Raw genomic sequence first — 15,224 nt, 5'->3', positions numbered from 1 at the left:
AAAAGTAACGGGACTGCTCTTTGCGCAACCTCCTGTGTCTTTTAACAGTGATCATTGCTCATATGTGTAATCGAAAACTTCATGTATCGGAATCGTGCTTCGGTGGGTAGGACAATCTTAAAATCGAAGCTAACATTATGATCGATTAGTATTATCAGTTTTAGGAATTAAAGCACCAAACCATTCGGATCTCAAGTGTTCTGGCGAAAGGGTCTCGAGATCCTAATATCGTAGTATTTTTGTAATAAAAATAAAATAAAGTCCGCCATGGGTGATCAAGAACGGGGTCGTCGCCGTCCCTTAAATGATTCCGACATTAGTCCTGAATCGGTACAACAGCCGGTAAGTTTTTTGCAAGCTTTAAACTTGCAATATAAACATTATATATATATATATACATATGTATGTATTTAAAATGAACAAATTTGAGTGTATACATAAATCCAAAGCAAGCCATATATATGTATGTATGCAAATACTTTTGTACTCACACATATACAACCACACAAGCGCGATCGCGTCTTCATTACTCGCTCGAAATTCCGTTATCTGCACTCGGACTCAAAAGCATAAAGTTGAGCCACTTGAGTAAAATTTGCTGATGCGACTATTTTACAGTTGTATGTGTGCATACTCGCTTGTGGAAAATATTGTAATACGATAATATAGCGTCCTTAAAAAAAATTTATGTACATATATGTATGTAATATATATTTTTAAATCGCAGAAAATTAAGAGCTCCGTCAAAACAGAAGATAATTTTATTTAGAAATTTAATTTCGTTTCGGTAAGCGTAAGCTCCTAAAAACTGCATACATACATATATATTATTTACAAAATTTACATTTAGAACAAATTTCATGTGTTTAATAAATTTGCTAGATTTTCAAAAACATTAAGAAACTTAACATTTTGTAATCAAATAGTGAACTTGAAAATAAAAACTTGAGACATGATTTATATACTTTGTATCGTACTGTATTGATGCGCTTATACGCTTACTTTCTCAAAATAAAAATTGTTTATATTTATAAAAGGTTAAAAAGAGGCGGCAGAAGTTTGCGTACACTTCAATTCTGCTGCGTACAATCACTGACCAGTGGTACAATGAGGAAAATCGTAACAACCGTTTGATTTTTTCATTTTTACTCTCCCGTATTCTTCTACGTTGTTCTACTCACGTATTCAATTCATATAAAAACAAACGCGTGGTGTACTGTGAAGAAAAGACAATTGAAGTAAAGAGTTTTATAACGAAATAATAACAAATTTCAGCATAAAAAGGCGCTGCTAAAAATATATATATTTATCTATTTATCAATGATCAGTACCCTCACTTGTGTGCGTAACAGCGACACAAATGCTACTAAGACAGAGAGAGAGAGACAATCTGCAATGCCTATGTCACAAAAATGTTTCTATACCATATTTTTGAAATAAATTGATTTTGTTTTGATTAAAAAATTAAAAAAGCTCCTGGTTAAAGCGTCTTCCGGGTATAGCGACGTAAAATCGTCGGTCCCTTGAGTATATATTATATATATATATATATATATACACAGAGAGTTTTGAGTGTGCTTCGTCTTTGATTTTGAAACCAACGATTTTTTTTATATCACAAATTATCGAAACTTATCGAAACTTTCACCTATCGCATGAAAAAGCCAAAGCTGCCAGACTGGGCATAAAAAGCATATACTTCATTTAATCAATTTAACGGTAATTTGATGATCCGCCCTAAAAAAAATAATTAAACTGTAACTGTAATAATAGTTGTGTAATAATGTGGGATAATTCGTATTGATAATTATTTCTCAATAATGACATTTTAAAATAGCGCCCCAAGATATTTCGTGGGGATGGTTTTAAATCAGATGATAGAGATAGATCGGAGGCTTCGTCCTCGCGTGGGACTTCTAGGTCCCATGCACCCTCAACATCTCATGCAGCATCGACATCCTACGCAGCTACGACATTACATGCAGCGTCGACATCCCACGCAGCTAGCGCATCCCGTGGCTCTCGTGATCTGGTCGGACCTACATCATCTCACCCTAGTGGACCTGGCGGACACAAATCCGATCGCAGACCCATTGATCGTTTTGAAATTGTTAATACAAGACCAGCCGATGTGGTCACAAAACAAGGCTCAGATGGCAAGCAAATTAAGTTGCTATCAAACTATTTCCGTTTGAATACGAAGCCACAATGGCGCATTGTTCACTATCATGTGGATTTTGCTCCAGAGATCGAGCTAGTGCGTGTGCGCTGCGGCGTGCTATCCGAACATGCAAAAAGCTTTGGTACAGGCTACCTATTTGATGGTAATCAGCTCTTTACCACCAAGAAATTCGACAAAGATGTTACTGTGCTGCAGGCCACTTCAAAGCAGGGTGTCAATTACACAATTACCATCAAGTGCGTGGGTTATATATCGACGGCTGAGCCACGATTTCTACAAGTCTTAAATTTGATATTGCGTCGCTCAATGAAGGGTCTCAATTTGGAGCAAGTCGGACGCAATCTCTTTGATCCCCATGCACGAGTAAGTTATTAATGAATTGCCAATCGACTTTCTAAAGAAGAAAACTAAACTACTACAAATTTAAGGTTTCTTTGGGTGAGTTCTCGATTGAACTTTGGCCTGGATACGAAACCTCAATTCGACAGCACGAGAAGGACATCTTAGTTTGCGCCGAGATTACACATAAGGTAATGCGCAGAGAAACCGTTTACGATATACTACGCCGGACATCGAGCAAACCTGAACGGCATCAGGAAGAGTTTCGCCTGAATGTACTTGGATTAATAGTTCTCACGGACTATAATAATAAAACTTATCGCATTAACGATGTCGACTTTACACAAACTCCACGTGCCACATTTAGCTGCAAGGGAAATGATGTTAGTTTTATAGAATACTATCTAAAGGTAAGAATAGCAAATAAGAAAATGTGGATTTCATCCTTAAATAAATAAATATATGTTTGTTAGAAATACAATATTCGCATAAGGGATCACGATCAGCCCCTGCTAATATCTAAAAATAGGGACAAAGCTCAAAAAAGTAACGCCAATGAAATTGTAATCCTTATTCCCGAGCTCTGTCGCGTTACTGGACTCACGGATAATATGCGTTCCAATAATAAGTAAGTCTTTGTAGATAAGTATTAATAAAATTCTTGAATGAATGTATTTCAATTTATTCACAGTCTCATGCGTGCTATGTCGAATCATACACGAATGAATCCCGAAAGACGTATTGAACGTTTGAAAACGTTCAACAGAAGATTGCATACAACAGCGGAAAGTGTGAAGGTGTTGACCGATTGGAATATGAAACTGGATGAAAAACTTATCGAAGTCCAAGGGCGTGTACTTTTACCACAAAAGATTGTATTCAATGATAATGCACGGTTAGGGTTTTGTAATTTAAAATTCAGGGCTGTCAATTAAAATAATCTTCCTTTACATAGATTATCTGCTGGAGACTCTGCTGACTGGACTCGGCACTTTCGTAATCAACGGATGTTGACAACGCCTAGAAGTGGGTTGGATCGATGGGCTGTAATTGCACCGAAACGTTGTTCATCTGAATTGAGAACTCTGCTATCAAATCTGAATCGTGCTGCAATGGGGATGGGCTTTCATATTAGTTGTCCTAGAGAGTAACTAGATATACATCTACGTATTGATATTTTGTTTACAGCATATTCTCATTTGCTTTCAGAGTTATGATCTATGATGATCGCACAAGCAGCTATATTCAAGCTCTGGACGATTGTGCGACAAAAGATCCAAAACTAATTCTATGTTTTGTTCCAAGCGACAGTCCTGAAAGGTATGATTTACATAACGTTAATTTTTACTCTTACAGAACTTAAATAGATATATGACTATATTCTGTTTAGGTACTCAGCGATAAAGAAGAGAGGCTGTGTAGATAGGGCTGTACCCACACAAGTCGTAACCAAGAGGTGTAACAAAAATGGCTTGAGTGTAGCCACCAAAATTGCAATACAAATGAATTGCAAAATCGGCTATACCCCTTGGATGATCGAGCTGCCTTTGTCGGGCTTAATGACGATGGGATTTGATATAGCCAAATGCTCGAGCAATCGGAACAAAGCATATGGAGCATTGGTGGCCTCAATGGATTTACAGCGAAATGCGACTTTCTTTAGCACAGTCGCTGAGTGCAGTGCCTATGATGTTCTGGCCAATAATTTGTGGCCAATGATATTGAAAGCTTTGAGGCAATATCAACTGGAGCATCAGAAATTACCCAATCGTATTGTGTTTTATCGCGATGGGGTTAGTTCGGGATCCTTGAGACAATTATTCGAGTATGAGGTCAAAGATGTTGTCGAGAAGCTTAACCTTGAATACAAGAAGGTGTCATCAACTCCTCCGATGCTCGCATACATTGTGGTCACAAAATCATCCAATACACGATTCTTCCTCGACAATAGAAGCAATCCACCACCAGGGACTGTCGTTGACGACGTGGTCACGTTGCCCGAACGTTATGATTTTTACCTTGTGTCGCAGACGGTGCGTCAGGGCACAGTGTCGCCAACTAATTACAATGTACTATATAGCAACATTGGCCTTAGTCCCGATAAGGTGCAAAAGCTAACGTACAAAATGTGCCATTTGTACTACAACTGGTCGGGCACCACTCGGGTGCCAGCTGTTTGCCAATATGCTAAGAAACTGGCTACGCTTGTTGGTTCTCATCTGCATGCTATACCGCAGAATGCACTAGAGAAGAAATTCTACTATCTTTAACTTTCATTATGTTAACCAGCATTGAATTATTAGAGGTAATGTTGTGTTTAAGTCCTACTAATTTTTTAATTTCTATTACGATTTTTATCAAGAATTGATACTTAAATTGTATTTTTGAAAAGTTTATGTTCAAATTATTGTTTCAAATTAAGTTTATTCATCCAAGGATGTTACTAACACTCCATCAAGAACACATCTAATTATTCAGACATTTAAGTGAATACAATAAATTGAAATTGAGCAAACGAAATTAAGTTATTTTTCTGACAGCCCAAAAATAGTTTGACTACATTCATATGGCTGACTGGAACTATTTGATTAGCTGCAAATGTTTCCTTTTTTCTATTATGTGGAGCTTCTGGCTGCTGTAATTCAGATGGTTGGGATATTGTGTTAAATATTTTAAGCACACTTGAATCTCCTCAGTTTACACGATATTATGTTATACAAGCGGAAAAATTGTCGAACTATGGCGTCTTTTAAAGTAGCATTGAATCGCAAAATTATGAATACATTTAATTTTGAAATTTTATTCGTTTACATACATAATCGTTAGGGATGACAATTCATTTGTCATTCGCTAAGTTTTCGTAACTGTAAATTTAGACTTTGTAGCCAACGAGGTGACGCTTGCCGATGCACTCGCCAATGTAGAACCAGAAGATAACCTCGGCGGTGACAAGGGTGTTAAGCCATGCTTCCCTGACCGATAGGTTCTTGTAAGATCCGGTCTTTGCACCCTTGATTATATTGCCAATGCTTTGGCGAATAGCTGGAATATCGGCTGGAGTTGGTGGAGTTAGTTCCACTTTGGCGTATTTCAGAAAGACGTCCAACTGTGGTCTTGCTTGCACAAGCAGCCCTGTTATAATGAAACATTACATAAGTTCCGACATTTGCAAAATATTGCAAAAACTCTGCGGGAGTAATGAACTTACTGTTAATGAGACTGGATCCTTTTGTCGCAACGCCAGCCATTGTATTTGAATCTAAAAACAATAAGTAATTTATGTATTTCGCGGCTACAAAATTTTGCAGTTATATGTGGAAACCTTACGTCTTAAGAATGCAATGAAACAGGGTCGTTCTGCTCGTTCATTATTGCGATATGTTATCGATAACTATCAGACATTAAAATGAAAATGTATACATGTATACATATATATATATAAACATATGCTATATTTTAAATTATTTTTATTTATATAATTAATTCGATAATACTTTTAACTTAGTTTTAAATTTTTACAAGTGAACAATTATTGATTAAATGTATCGAGACGCAACTCTGTAATTCCAACTTGAAATTTTGACCCATCTATTCGATTGCACATCGATTAATCCAGTGTTAATGCAATTGTGCACCACTACAATAAAGGTGTGGAAATCCAAAAATTTACAAAGAAGTGAAAAAGTAAAAATATACATATTGAGTGTAAAGTATAAAGCATTTAACTTTCACAAATTGCATTAAGATATTTGAATTGTATGTTACCGCTAAGGCCTAATCCAATATTGCTGTGCAGTGAGTGAAAAGTGTGCGTGACGTGAGGTGAGTTGAGAGGGGATGACGGAGACCAAATGAAATTTAGTGCTATCTAGTTTAACGACTTGCCACTGTGCAAAGGAAATTGATAATTTTTGAAAGTAATATACAATTTAGTGCGCGCGTATGAGTCTGTGTGTGTGTGCGAATTTTAATCCAAATGTTTTGTGTGTAGCCTTCCTTTGACAACTACGTATGTGTGTATAATATATGTATGAATGTACATGCATGTGCACAAACACACACTGAGACATATTGACAACTTGGGCTCCAGTTGGCATTAAAGCAACAACTTTTTTTTTTTGGTGGCAGTGACGAATGATAAAAGCAACTAAAGCGTTCGCAAGCAGTTGCGATTATAAGACTCTATTATGTATATGCTTAAGGAGTGAGTGCTTGTTGTGGGCTTATCACACTTTCGGTTCATATCTGGTGGGTGTGGTCCACGCCAAATGACGATTGGCTCTTTTAGCTGGCAAATTTACAATTGAATACACTTTAAAGTTCTCAGACACGCACATAAGCACACACACACACATAAGAGGGTGTTTTGGCCTGTGCAAAACACCTTGGGCCGGTGTTAAAGCGAATCATGAATCGTGCAGTAAATAGTGTATGACAAATAACGTTATATACTTTTTTTTTTATAATGTTCATATACACATATATATATATTATCATATGAAGGTCTGGTTATATGAAGATTAAGTTTAAGAAATATTTATAGTAAATTTAATATCCGGTTATTTGGTTTAGACAATTGATCTTGTCAATCACACTTAATTTTAAATATAAAATAAAACAAAAGTTTTTCCATCTCGTAGTTGTTCTCTATCAATTTCGCCTCAGTTGCAGTTAAGAAACTTGGTTAAATCTATGGAGCGTAACGAACTAAAAGAAAAGCTTGCGTGCAATAAGCCCGGACTGCACTTCTGGTTACGAACAAAGGGGCGGATTTTTCGTGTAACTTAGCGGAATTAAAGTAAAAAAAAGAATTAGAACTTGTTTATCTCAGTGCCAGGTGAACACGTGCCGTCATTAAGAAATATGCACAAATTTAATTACTTTGACGGAGACACGACTGTTAGCAACCACACTTGAAATCTACTATAAATAAAAATAACTGTTATGTATGTTATATATACACATTTACAACTGCGTTCATAAATACAAAAGTGCGACTGATAATCAAATGTTGTAGAGAATACTTTAGTGATAAACGAATAATAATTTAAAACTAATTTAGTAATAACTAATATGTGTATTTTCTTTTAATTTTGCAGTCGATGAAAAGGCATTAGCCGAAGCCAAAGCTGCTTAGTTGTAGGACTTTTGCGGATCTAGCAGATAAACATGCCGTTGCCCAAGCGATCCATAGAGCCCGTGCATGTCGCGCGATCCGTTTACCAGCAGGATGAGCTGCAGTCCGTGGAATTGGAGACAGTCACAAATACCACTCTCACAAACATAATACGGCAATTGTCGTCGCTCTCGAAACATGCGGAGGACGTATTTGGCGAACTAGCGCGGGATGTGGGCAACATTGGAGACCGAGCCAATTCGTTGCAGGCGCGAATTGATCGGTTGGCTATAAAGGTGACCCAGCTGGACAGCACCGTGGAGGAAGTGCCTCTCACAGATATAACACGCAAGAAGGCGTTCAAGTCGGCGAAGGTATTCGATCAGCAGATCTTCTCACGGTCCACAATGCCCGCCCTCATGCTGGAGACGTATGCCCAGTGCGACAAGCCACCGCCGCTGGATAAGCTCAATGTCTATCGTGATGATGGCAAGGACGGGCTCAAGTTCTACACGGATCCCGATTACTTCTTCGAGCTGTGGCGACAAGAGATGATCAAGGATACGGAGCGCGTAATGCACGACAAGGGCAAGAAGACGCATCGACCACGACAAGAAGGCGCTGGTGGCGGCCAAAACAACCGTCACAACAAACGTGTTCGAACTCCGCATAATACGCGCGAGAAACAGCGACAAATCGCCTTGGGCCATGGCGAAACTCTGATGCCCAACAATGTTATCTATCGCACGCCCAACGCAATGCCAAATGAAGAGGCCGGATATGGCAGTAAGTAGACGTGTTTTCCATAAATAACATCGGGCGTAGGTGTAGGCGCTTAGGTCAAAAAATCAGAATCTGAAAGAACAGTCTCAGAAAGACTTGCATTTATTTGCTGCACTACTACCATGTCAATTGTAGCATAAAGTAGCTTGAAATGTTCGATATGTTAACGGCCACTGTTACGTTGTCTAACATGTCAAGGAAATGGTATTGTGTGAATGAAATGTTACTTAACAGTGGGTGCATCTATTGAACGTTGTACTGAAAAGTGTGTGATCAGAGCATTGCGTATTTGCTACGTACTTGTTCTAATTATACCCACATCGTATTAATCATGTTGATTAACGCCCAATTACTGTATGCACATATAGCTCAGCTAATCGAAATCCAAACTGTAAACGCTGATTGCGATATTCAGCTGGGAACGCTGGCACGTCGAAGGCCAGCCAGGCCCGTACAACAACAGCCGGCGAATATCGATGGTGTATATCAAGTAGGTACGGTACATTAGAGCCCCGCAGATCGAAGCTTGAAACTCAAAACGTCACCGACTGCGCGCATTTCTTGGCTTTCGTTTTGGTTTTAATATTCACAAAATGTTAATCCAAATTTGTATGTACCTTAAAGAGTTTTCATGTAATTTGAATTTCCTGCAATCGCTTGCTACTTGCAAAGCTTGCCAAGAGCTTCCAAATCGATATGATTCATTCATTTGTACATTTTTCAAAACATCAGTTTCAGTATAGAGTACATTATTATTCTTCTTCTCCTGATCACTTCATCTATCTAGCATCATTATAGAATTAAAGACGACTATTCTTATACTCCAGATCAACTAATGGCACAATAATAATGCAATTTAACAAATCAAGATATTGTTAAGCGCGAGTCTTAACATGCACTGTATATGTTACAAAATGCTGTTAGCAAATGGCGAGTCTTTGCATTTATAATTATTGTTAATTAACAGATAGTGCTGATGTTAAAGCCGATTCTTAACATACGCTGCAGATGTTACTTAAGTTTTAAATGAATCTTAACAGACACGTAGATGGTATTTAAATTACCACGACAAGTTAAGGACATGATTACGACTTTTAGAAGACGCTGTACATATGTTATGCAACATACCATGCAAATGATAATAACAACTCTCAATATTCGATGCATATGTTATTTAATATAGTAACCAAATACTAATGAAATTTGCGATAAATGTTAATTAGCTTATCAAGCTTATGTTAATTACACGTCTTAACATACACTTTATATGTTAATTAACAAATCAAGAAAATGCAAATGTTGACTCTTAACACTGTACACCCACTGTAACTAATCTTCAGTGTTAACGATGGCTGCTAGCATACACTGCAAAGACTTGGCAAACAATGTAAAAGAAAATACGTAGCCAAGCTACTGTTAATTTCGAAACTGTTAACACAAATGCATCAGTTGCGGTTATTATTATTGGCTCAATGTAATACATAAATTTATAATCCGCTGTTAGCTGTCCTGATTTTCTAAAATCTTTGCTTTGAAGCAATAATATAACAATTGATTAATATTGTGCATGCATACCAAATGCAATACATTAAATAGACCTTTCAATCGATGGAGCTCTCTCGAAAGGAACGAAGCTCAGACATTATCATAGCTAAGAACCCAATTGAATCGATTCATTATTGAATCTGTTTATATATGTTTTAACCTCATTTGTTGTTGTAACTATATAGTCTGTGTATACATATTTGTACTTTAAGTAGTTTAAACGAAACACCGCATGATCATCTCATTTCCAGATTCTGTTAAGCCCTATAATATGCTCTCACATTTGGAGAATAACAGTAATCTAGCAAAACAAACGGCTATCGCTATAACAGGTCAGCTCAACAGATTAAATACGAAACACAACTAAATCGATTGTGTTTGTATGTATAAATGTTCCTTCATCTACTTCTATCGTATCTAACTACTATCACTTGCCACTTTAGTCTCCCTTTATGTACTTATCTTTCCTTTGTGTACATTCCGTGTGTACTTAGCTTGCTCTGTCTAGGCATTTTGATTATAGGTTCCGCAGATATACAGCAACAACAACAACAACAACAGCATTAACGATAAATATGATAAAAGCACCATGTATGAACATTTATAATTTTATTCAGGATTGATATCCAATCAACCTAAATAGGAAAAAGCAAAAAATTATGCTCTACTACTGTTACTAAGCTGTTGTGGATAGCAATCGCTTAATAATAGTAGTCGAAGATCACCCATTGGCCAAGCAGTTGCAAAATCTGAAATTCATTAGAGAACTATAAACATGAACACGCCGTAGGCTCCCATAGCTAGCCACTATTAGCATTAAGTTTTTTCTAGAACTCCCTCTAATCCTACACTCAAATTTGCATATAAATTCCCCACCTTCCTGCCCAGGAGCTTAGCTGGGCATATTAGCTATTCTATTTAATGGAATAACTTTCTAATTCTGCCATTTTTCTTTCTTTTTACACTCATAAGGCTCAAAGGGGGCTGGGAATAGCGCAAAAAACAGAATCGGCATTTAGATGTAATTGAAATTTGTTTTAAAATATATTTAGCAACTTTTCAAAGCATTGCTTCAATGCTAACAATCCCAGCCTTACTTCTTGGTCTTATCTAGTTAACGCACTTTAATTGACCCTGTGCGTTAATCATTTTGACTAATTTTAATTAATACGCAGCTCATTTTATTCGCAGACTCGCATACATACAGACTTTGCTTGCAATTATTTGTTCTCTTTTGCAATTTTATGTGTATTCTTAATACGTTTTATCCGTTTTATCATTGGAGTTTCTCGTTTTGATATATTTTATTTATTATATATGTTTTCTTTGTCGATTCCCAACCGAGCTTACTAATAATAATTTTGGGTTACTTTCCAGACATGGGCATCTACGACAGTCGCCCCCTGCGGCCCAATTCAATTGAGCTGCGGCGCAGCTACCAGTCGGAGCAGATCGATGGCAGTGGCTACGAGCCACTCACGCCACAGACAGCGGCGAATCAATATGCGGCTGCGTACGGCACCAATGGCATCTCGGCAGCGTCGCACATGCACATGCAGCAGCAGCAGCAACAGCAACAACAGCTGTACGACAGCTCACTTTACCATCAGTCGCATGGAATCTATGGGCAGAGCGGGCAGGGCGCAATGTCGCCGGAGCAGATCTATGGACCGGGGACGCCATCGCGCACCAAGCCACGACCATCGCAGCCGCCACCAGCGCCACCATCGAATGGCAGTGGCGGCGGCACGCCCACTGCATCGAATGCAAATACGCCCACGCGCGGACGCAGCATGTCGACGAGTCGGGACGCGTTGCCACCGCCGCCGCCAGTGCCGGATGTGGTGTCGCCGATGTCGGGCATGAACGGCATGGCCAGCGGTCATATGGCAGCTAAGCTACTGGGCCGCACGAACAGCACATCGCGAGCTGGCTCTCCGCAGATGGCGCCCAGCAACAGTGCCCATAATGCCAACGATATGGTCATGGCGCAGCTGAGCAACACTTTCAATAGCATGGGCATCACAAACAGCAATCAGCTGAACTCGTTGAGCGATTTTCCCCCGCCGCCTCCAGTGCCCGATCAGGTGGGTGTACACTATAGATCAGCCATGCTAGATTTGTCATATATCACGGCTTACTTTCTCTCTTTCAGCACTCACCAAAAATGTCGCCACCCAATGTAGCGCCACCGCCACCGCCACCACCACCGCCAGTGGAGGAGGGTGGTCTCGGTGCAGTACAAATGCAGTCGCATCCACACCAAATTATGCCCAAGGCATTGGCCAATGGGGAACTACAGCTTTGCCAGCCAAATGGCGGCTCACACATTGTGAGTGCTAAAAAGATACAGGCGCCATTCCACGATCCACGCAACGATTTGATGAAAGCTATTCGAGATGGTAACATAATGGAACTTACAGGGCCTTCAGGACTCTCCTAAATAATAAATATATTCCATTACAGGCATTATATTGCGGAAGGTAGAAAAGTCGGAGTTGAAGGAAATTGAACGCAATACGGCAATGTTGGATGTGGCATCGATTTTGGCCAGGCGAGTGGCCATTGAGCTGTCGGAGTCGGAAGATTCCGACAGTGAAGATGACAGCGAGGGTTGGATGGAAACCAATGAAACCTCTGCTTGATCCCTGATGGCTTCGGTTAAGCCGGATAAAATTGCTAAAAACAAGAAGAAAAAGTAATTCCAAAGAAAACTGTTGCAGGACGTGTTATGATTGGACACCCAGTTGGATTACTACAAAGCGCCAAAGCTTTTTTTTACCATACCTTATAAAAGTATCCCGATATGCGTACATACCTATCTACTATATACTAAACGTTAAATCAAAATTTAAATCGAATTGTACATATTTACACGCATATATACACATACCAAGAGTAATTATGGATATATATATATATACACACACAGCTATATGTAATATGAGATCTTTTTTGATTTCAATTAACATATTTATATTATATATAAAGCTATTTGTATGGATTCATATTCGTAACATGGCTAAGCCTAAGCCTCGTGAGGGAATAATACTCGTGTCGTTGATGCAGGATGCCAATAAGGATAATTATTGCTAAATCTTGTCTTCAATTCTTTTCCATGCGCGCCATTCTCCGACGTCAAGGATGTGATGTGGTGTGGGCGTGGACTGGAAGAGCGCAAATTGGAAATCGAAAGAAAGAAATAAAATAGAGTAGATGATATAGACTTGCTTTTTTGGATATTAAACCGATATATCAACACTATAGAACTCGAATACAAAAACGATAATTAACAATAAACAAAATGACAATTGAAAAGTTTGTAAATATAGGAATTAATTGAATCGTATAACTCCAAGCAAAGTCGAAAGCATTTTACACACACGCTATGAAATTGCAATATATAAAGTATATACCGTTAATCTTACATACATATGCAAGTATATAAATATTTTCTAAATAATAACCTATACTGAAACACTCTAATGAAAAGGTACGCGAACGTGTATAATTATTAATTTTTGTTTGAAAAGCTTATTAAACAGTATAATGGATATGCATATGTAATAATTGTTGTATATTTTATCTAATTTAAAATAAAACTATTCCAATTAAAACAAGCTAAGGCTAGTGCTTCCTTCAAACGGCAATAGTTGACATCTATGACATAAAATGTACATTTATTTTCAGTTAATCAGTTGGAAATGTTTCACACACACACATGCATGCCCATCCACACACTTGTACCCCCGCTCAAGCACACATCCCCACTCACATACACACACCTATAATTTTCAACTGTAAATGCTGCTTCACTCGTCAAGCGTCTCCATTGGAGTCTTCTCCCGGGCCGGCGGATTCCCATTCAGCTTGTCGTGTATAGTGATCGGCATCTGGACACCCTCCTGGGACTCGCGCTTCGGCGTGTTCATCTTGTGTTGACTGGAGAAGCTCACGCTAATGCGTCCATTGCCACGCACTGCTGACATCGCGAGGGGTGGTTGATATCGCACCACCGGCGTCGCCTGGCGCACGTCCACTGCCGGCTGCTGTTTGTTGTTGCCGTTGTCAGCGGAGTTGTTGCCATGCAGCGAGCTGTTGGGCTTGACATGTGTTTCCTTACGCACGCCCACCATGAGTGCCTCCTGGCGCGAGGTCTCCTGGAACTTCTTGACGCGATCCCTAATGTCGCCCTCACGCTTGACTTCCTTCTCGATTTCGGCGCGGCGCTTGTGCTCGTAGCGCTCCGAAGCCATCTCGTCACGTTTCTTGTTGCGTTCCACGATCAGATCGGCGATTTCCAGCCGCTTCTTCATCAACGCCTCCTTGTCCAGCTTCTGGAACAGTTCCGGCCAAATTCCCAGATGCTTTTTGACGAGCACAATTCTCGCCTCGTGCTTGAAGATGCGACAGTAGCTGGCCATTTCATCAATTTCCTGGGCTAGATGCCGTTCAAAGAATATCGGCGGATTGTTGAACTTTATGTACTGCGGCAGGAGTACCACATCTGGCTTCCGAGTGACCAGCCTATTCAACTCAATGGAGATTTTAATGTCCTCCTCGGTTTGGGATATCTGAACCATTTTTCCGGAGCTGCCGTTCTCGTTGTCGTTGCCCTCTCTGTAGTTGTATTGTGAATGAGCAGTTTCCAGGCTGACACATAGCCTCAGTCGGGCAGGCCCCCTAGTGTCATTTGGAAGGCTAAGACACTGTCTACTGACTGCCGAGCGATTCATTTGAATATCATATTGGTTTTATTTATTTTCAATTGAATATTAACCGGCATCGTAATGGCCAAAACAAGTTGTGCTGCTTATTGATCAAACAATGATTGGCTGGCTGGCTGTCTGTCCATTTCCCTGTCCATTGCAACATATTTGTTGAAAAGAGAGCGAGAGCGAGAGAGAGAGAGAGGGAGCACGCGTGGGTATGTTTTAAGCCGTTTTTTGTTGTGCACACACCTGTAACACTGCCATCAACTTAGTCATTGACCCTGCGGACCTACTTACCTGCGCTGAGATACAAGGCTTGAATTAGTTATAGCCATCTAAAATGCCCGAGCACGCGATTCCATTTCCATTTTGGCTGGCAGCATAATTCGTGTTGTTATTGCATTTAGCACCGAATTGACAAATTCCTAATGGTATTTGTTTTATGCTCTGCACGAGAACTATTTATAGCTTTGCCCCATAAATTGGCCCTTTCTGAAAGACAATCAGAACAGTCGAGTCAAAGGGCCATTAAATTGGGTAATTAATT

The 15,224-nt window shown here is 39.4% G+C and overlaps 4 protein-coding genes and 1 long non-coding RNA gene across 7 annotated transcripts; 2 read left to right on the top strand and 3 right to left on the bottom strand.

Annotated features, from left to right (window-relative positions):
• The first annotated feature begins 150 nt into the window (after nucleotides 1–150).
• LOC6577961 (protein piwi) lies at nucleotides 151–5,041 on the top strand. Its single transcript, XM_002003856.4, has 8 exons — nucleotides 151–342; nucleotides 1,838–2,545; nucleotides 2,611–2,931; nucleotides 2,995–3,149; nucleotides 3,213–3,416; nucleotides 3,477–3,668; nucleotides 3,731–3,841; nucleotides 3,912–5,041. The coding sequence occupies exons 1-8, from the start codon at nucleotides 268–270 to the stop codon at nucleotides 4,789–4,791; spliced, it is 2,646 nt and encodes an 881-aa protein (XP_002003892.1). The 5' UTR covers nucleotides 151–267; the 3' UTR covers nucleotides 4,792–5,041.
• Nucleotides 5,042–5,301: 260 nt separating this feature from the next.
• Nucleotides 5,302–5,880, bottom strand: LOC6577960 (ATP synthase subunit g, mitochondrial). Its single transcript, XM_002003855.4, has 3 exons — nucleotides 5,849–5,880; nucleotides 5,730–5,780; nucleotides 5,302–5,653 (listed from the first exon to the last, which is right to left on the bottom strand). The coding sequence occupies exons 2-3, from the start codon at nucleotides 5,767–5,769 to the stop codon at nucleotides 5,394–5,396; spliced, it is 300 nt and encodes a 99-aa protein (XP_002003891.1). The 5' UTR covers nucleotides 5,770–5,780; nucleotides 5,849–5,880; the 3' UTR covers nucleotides 5,302–5,393.
• Nucleotides 5,881–5,971: 91 nt separating this feature from the next.
• On the bottom strand, nucleotides 5,972–8,805 carry LOC122757331. Its single transcript, XR_006357331.1, has 2 exons — nucleotides 8,721–8,805; nucleotides 5,972–6,158 (listed from the first exon to the last, which is right to left on the bottom strand). It is a non-coding gene; the product is annotated as an uncharacterized LOC122757331 (long non-coding RNA).
• On the top strand, nucleotides 6,141–12,821 carry LOC6577959 (wiskott-Aldrich syndrome protein family member 1). Of its 3 annotated transcripts, none has more exons than XM_015165919.3 (6): nucleotides 6,141–6,343; nucleotides 7,621–8,423; nucleotides 8,789–8,914; nucleotides 11,343–12,052; nucleotides 12,121–12,367; nucleotides 12,432–12,821. In XM_015165919.3, exons 2-6 carry the CDS (start codon nucleotides 7,691–7,693, stop codon nucleotides 12,608–12,610), a joined length of 1,995 nt encoding a protein of 664 aa, XP_015021405.1. In that variant the 5' UTR covers nucleotides 6,141–6,343; nucleotides 7,621–7,690; the 3' UTR covers nucleotides 12,611–12,821. The 3 variants fall into 3 exon arrangements, with proteins under 3 accessions (XP_015021405.1, XP_002003890.2, XP_032585119.1); XM_002003854.4 differs by lacking the exon at nucleotides 8,789–8,914 and adding an exon at nucleotides 10,217–10,297 and having other exon boundaries at nucleotides 6,142–6,343; XM_032729228.2 differs by lacking the exon at nucleotides 8,789–8,914 and having other exon boundaries at nucleotides 6,143–6,343.
• A 797-nt stretch (nucleotides 12,822–13,618) lies between these two features.
• LOC6577958 (dynein axonemal assembly factor 4) lies at nucleotides 13,619–14,657 on the bottom strand. Its single transcript, XM_002003853.4, has one exon. The coding sequence runs from the start codon at nucleotides 14,546–14,548 to the stop codon at nucleotides 13,778–13,780; it is 771 nt and encodes a 256-aa protein (XP_002003889.3). The 5' UTR covers nucleotides 14,549–14,657; the 3' UTR covers nucleotides 13,619–13,777.
• Between the last annotated feature and the right edge of the window lie 567 nt (nucleotides 14,658–15,224).

Source organism: Drosophila mojavensis, unplaced genomic scaffold (genome assembly GCF_018153725.1).
Source record: "Drosophila mojavensis isolate 15081-1352.22 unplaced genomic scaffold, ASM1815372v1 contig_49, whole genome shotgun sequence".
Classification (NCBI taxonomy): Eukaryota; Metazoa; Arthropoda; class Insecta; order Diptera; family Drosophilidae; genus Drosophila; species Drosophila mojavensis.
Note: the sequence above shows the minus strand (reverse complement) of the source record. Positions and strands in the feature narration are given on the sequence as shown.

Coding starts and splice junctions, on each gene's coding strand:
- LOC6577961 (XM_002003856.4), top strand. CDS start 268: ATGGGTGATCAAGAACGGGGTCGTCGCCGTCCCTTAAATGATTCCGAC. Junction 343..1,837: donor CTGAATCGGTACAACAGCCG/GTAAGTTTTTTG, acceptor ATTTTAAAATAG/CGCCCCAAGATATTTCGTGG. Junction 3,417..3,476: donor GTATTCAATGATAATGCACG/GTTAGGGTTTTG, acceptor TCCTTTACATAG/ATTATCTGCTGGAGACTCTG.
- LOC6577960 (XM_002003855.4), bottom strand. CDS start 5,769: ATGGCTGGCGTTGCGACAAAAGGATCCAGTCTCATTAACA. Junction 5,654..5,729: donor AGGATCCAGTCTCATTAACA/GTAAGTTCATTA, acceptor TCATTATAACAG/GGCTGCTTGTGCAAGCAAGA.
- LOC6577959 (XM_015165919.3), top strand. CDS start 7,691: ATGCCGTTGCCCAAGCGATCCATAGAGCCCGTGCATGTCGCGCGATCC. Junction 8,424..8,788: donor TGAAGAGGCCGGATATGGCA/GTAAGTAGACGT, acceptor ATGCACATATAG/CTCAGCTAATCGAAATCCAA. Junction 8,915..11,342: donor CGATGGTGTATATCAAGTAG/GTACGGTACATT, acceptor GTTACTTTCCAG/ACATGGGCATCTACGACAGT.
- LOC6577958 (XM_002003853.4), bottom strand. CDS start 14,548: ATGGTTCAGATATCCCAAACCGAGGAGGACATTAAAATCTCCATTGAG.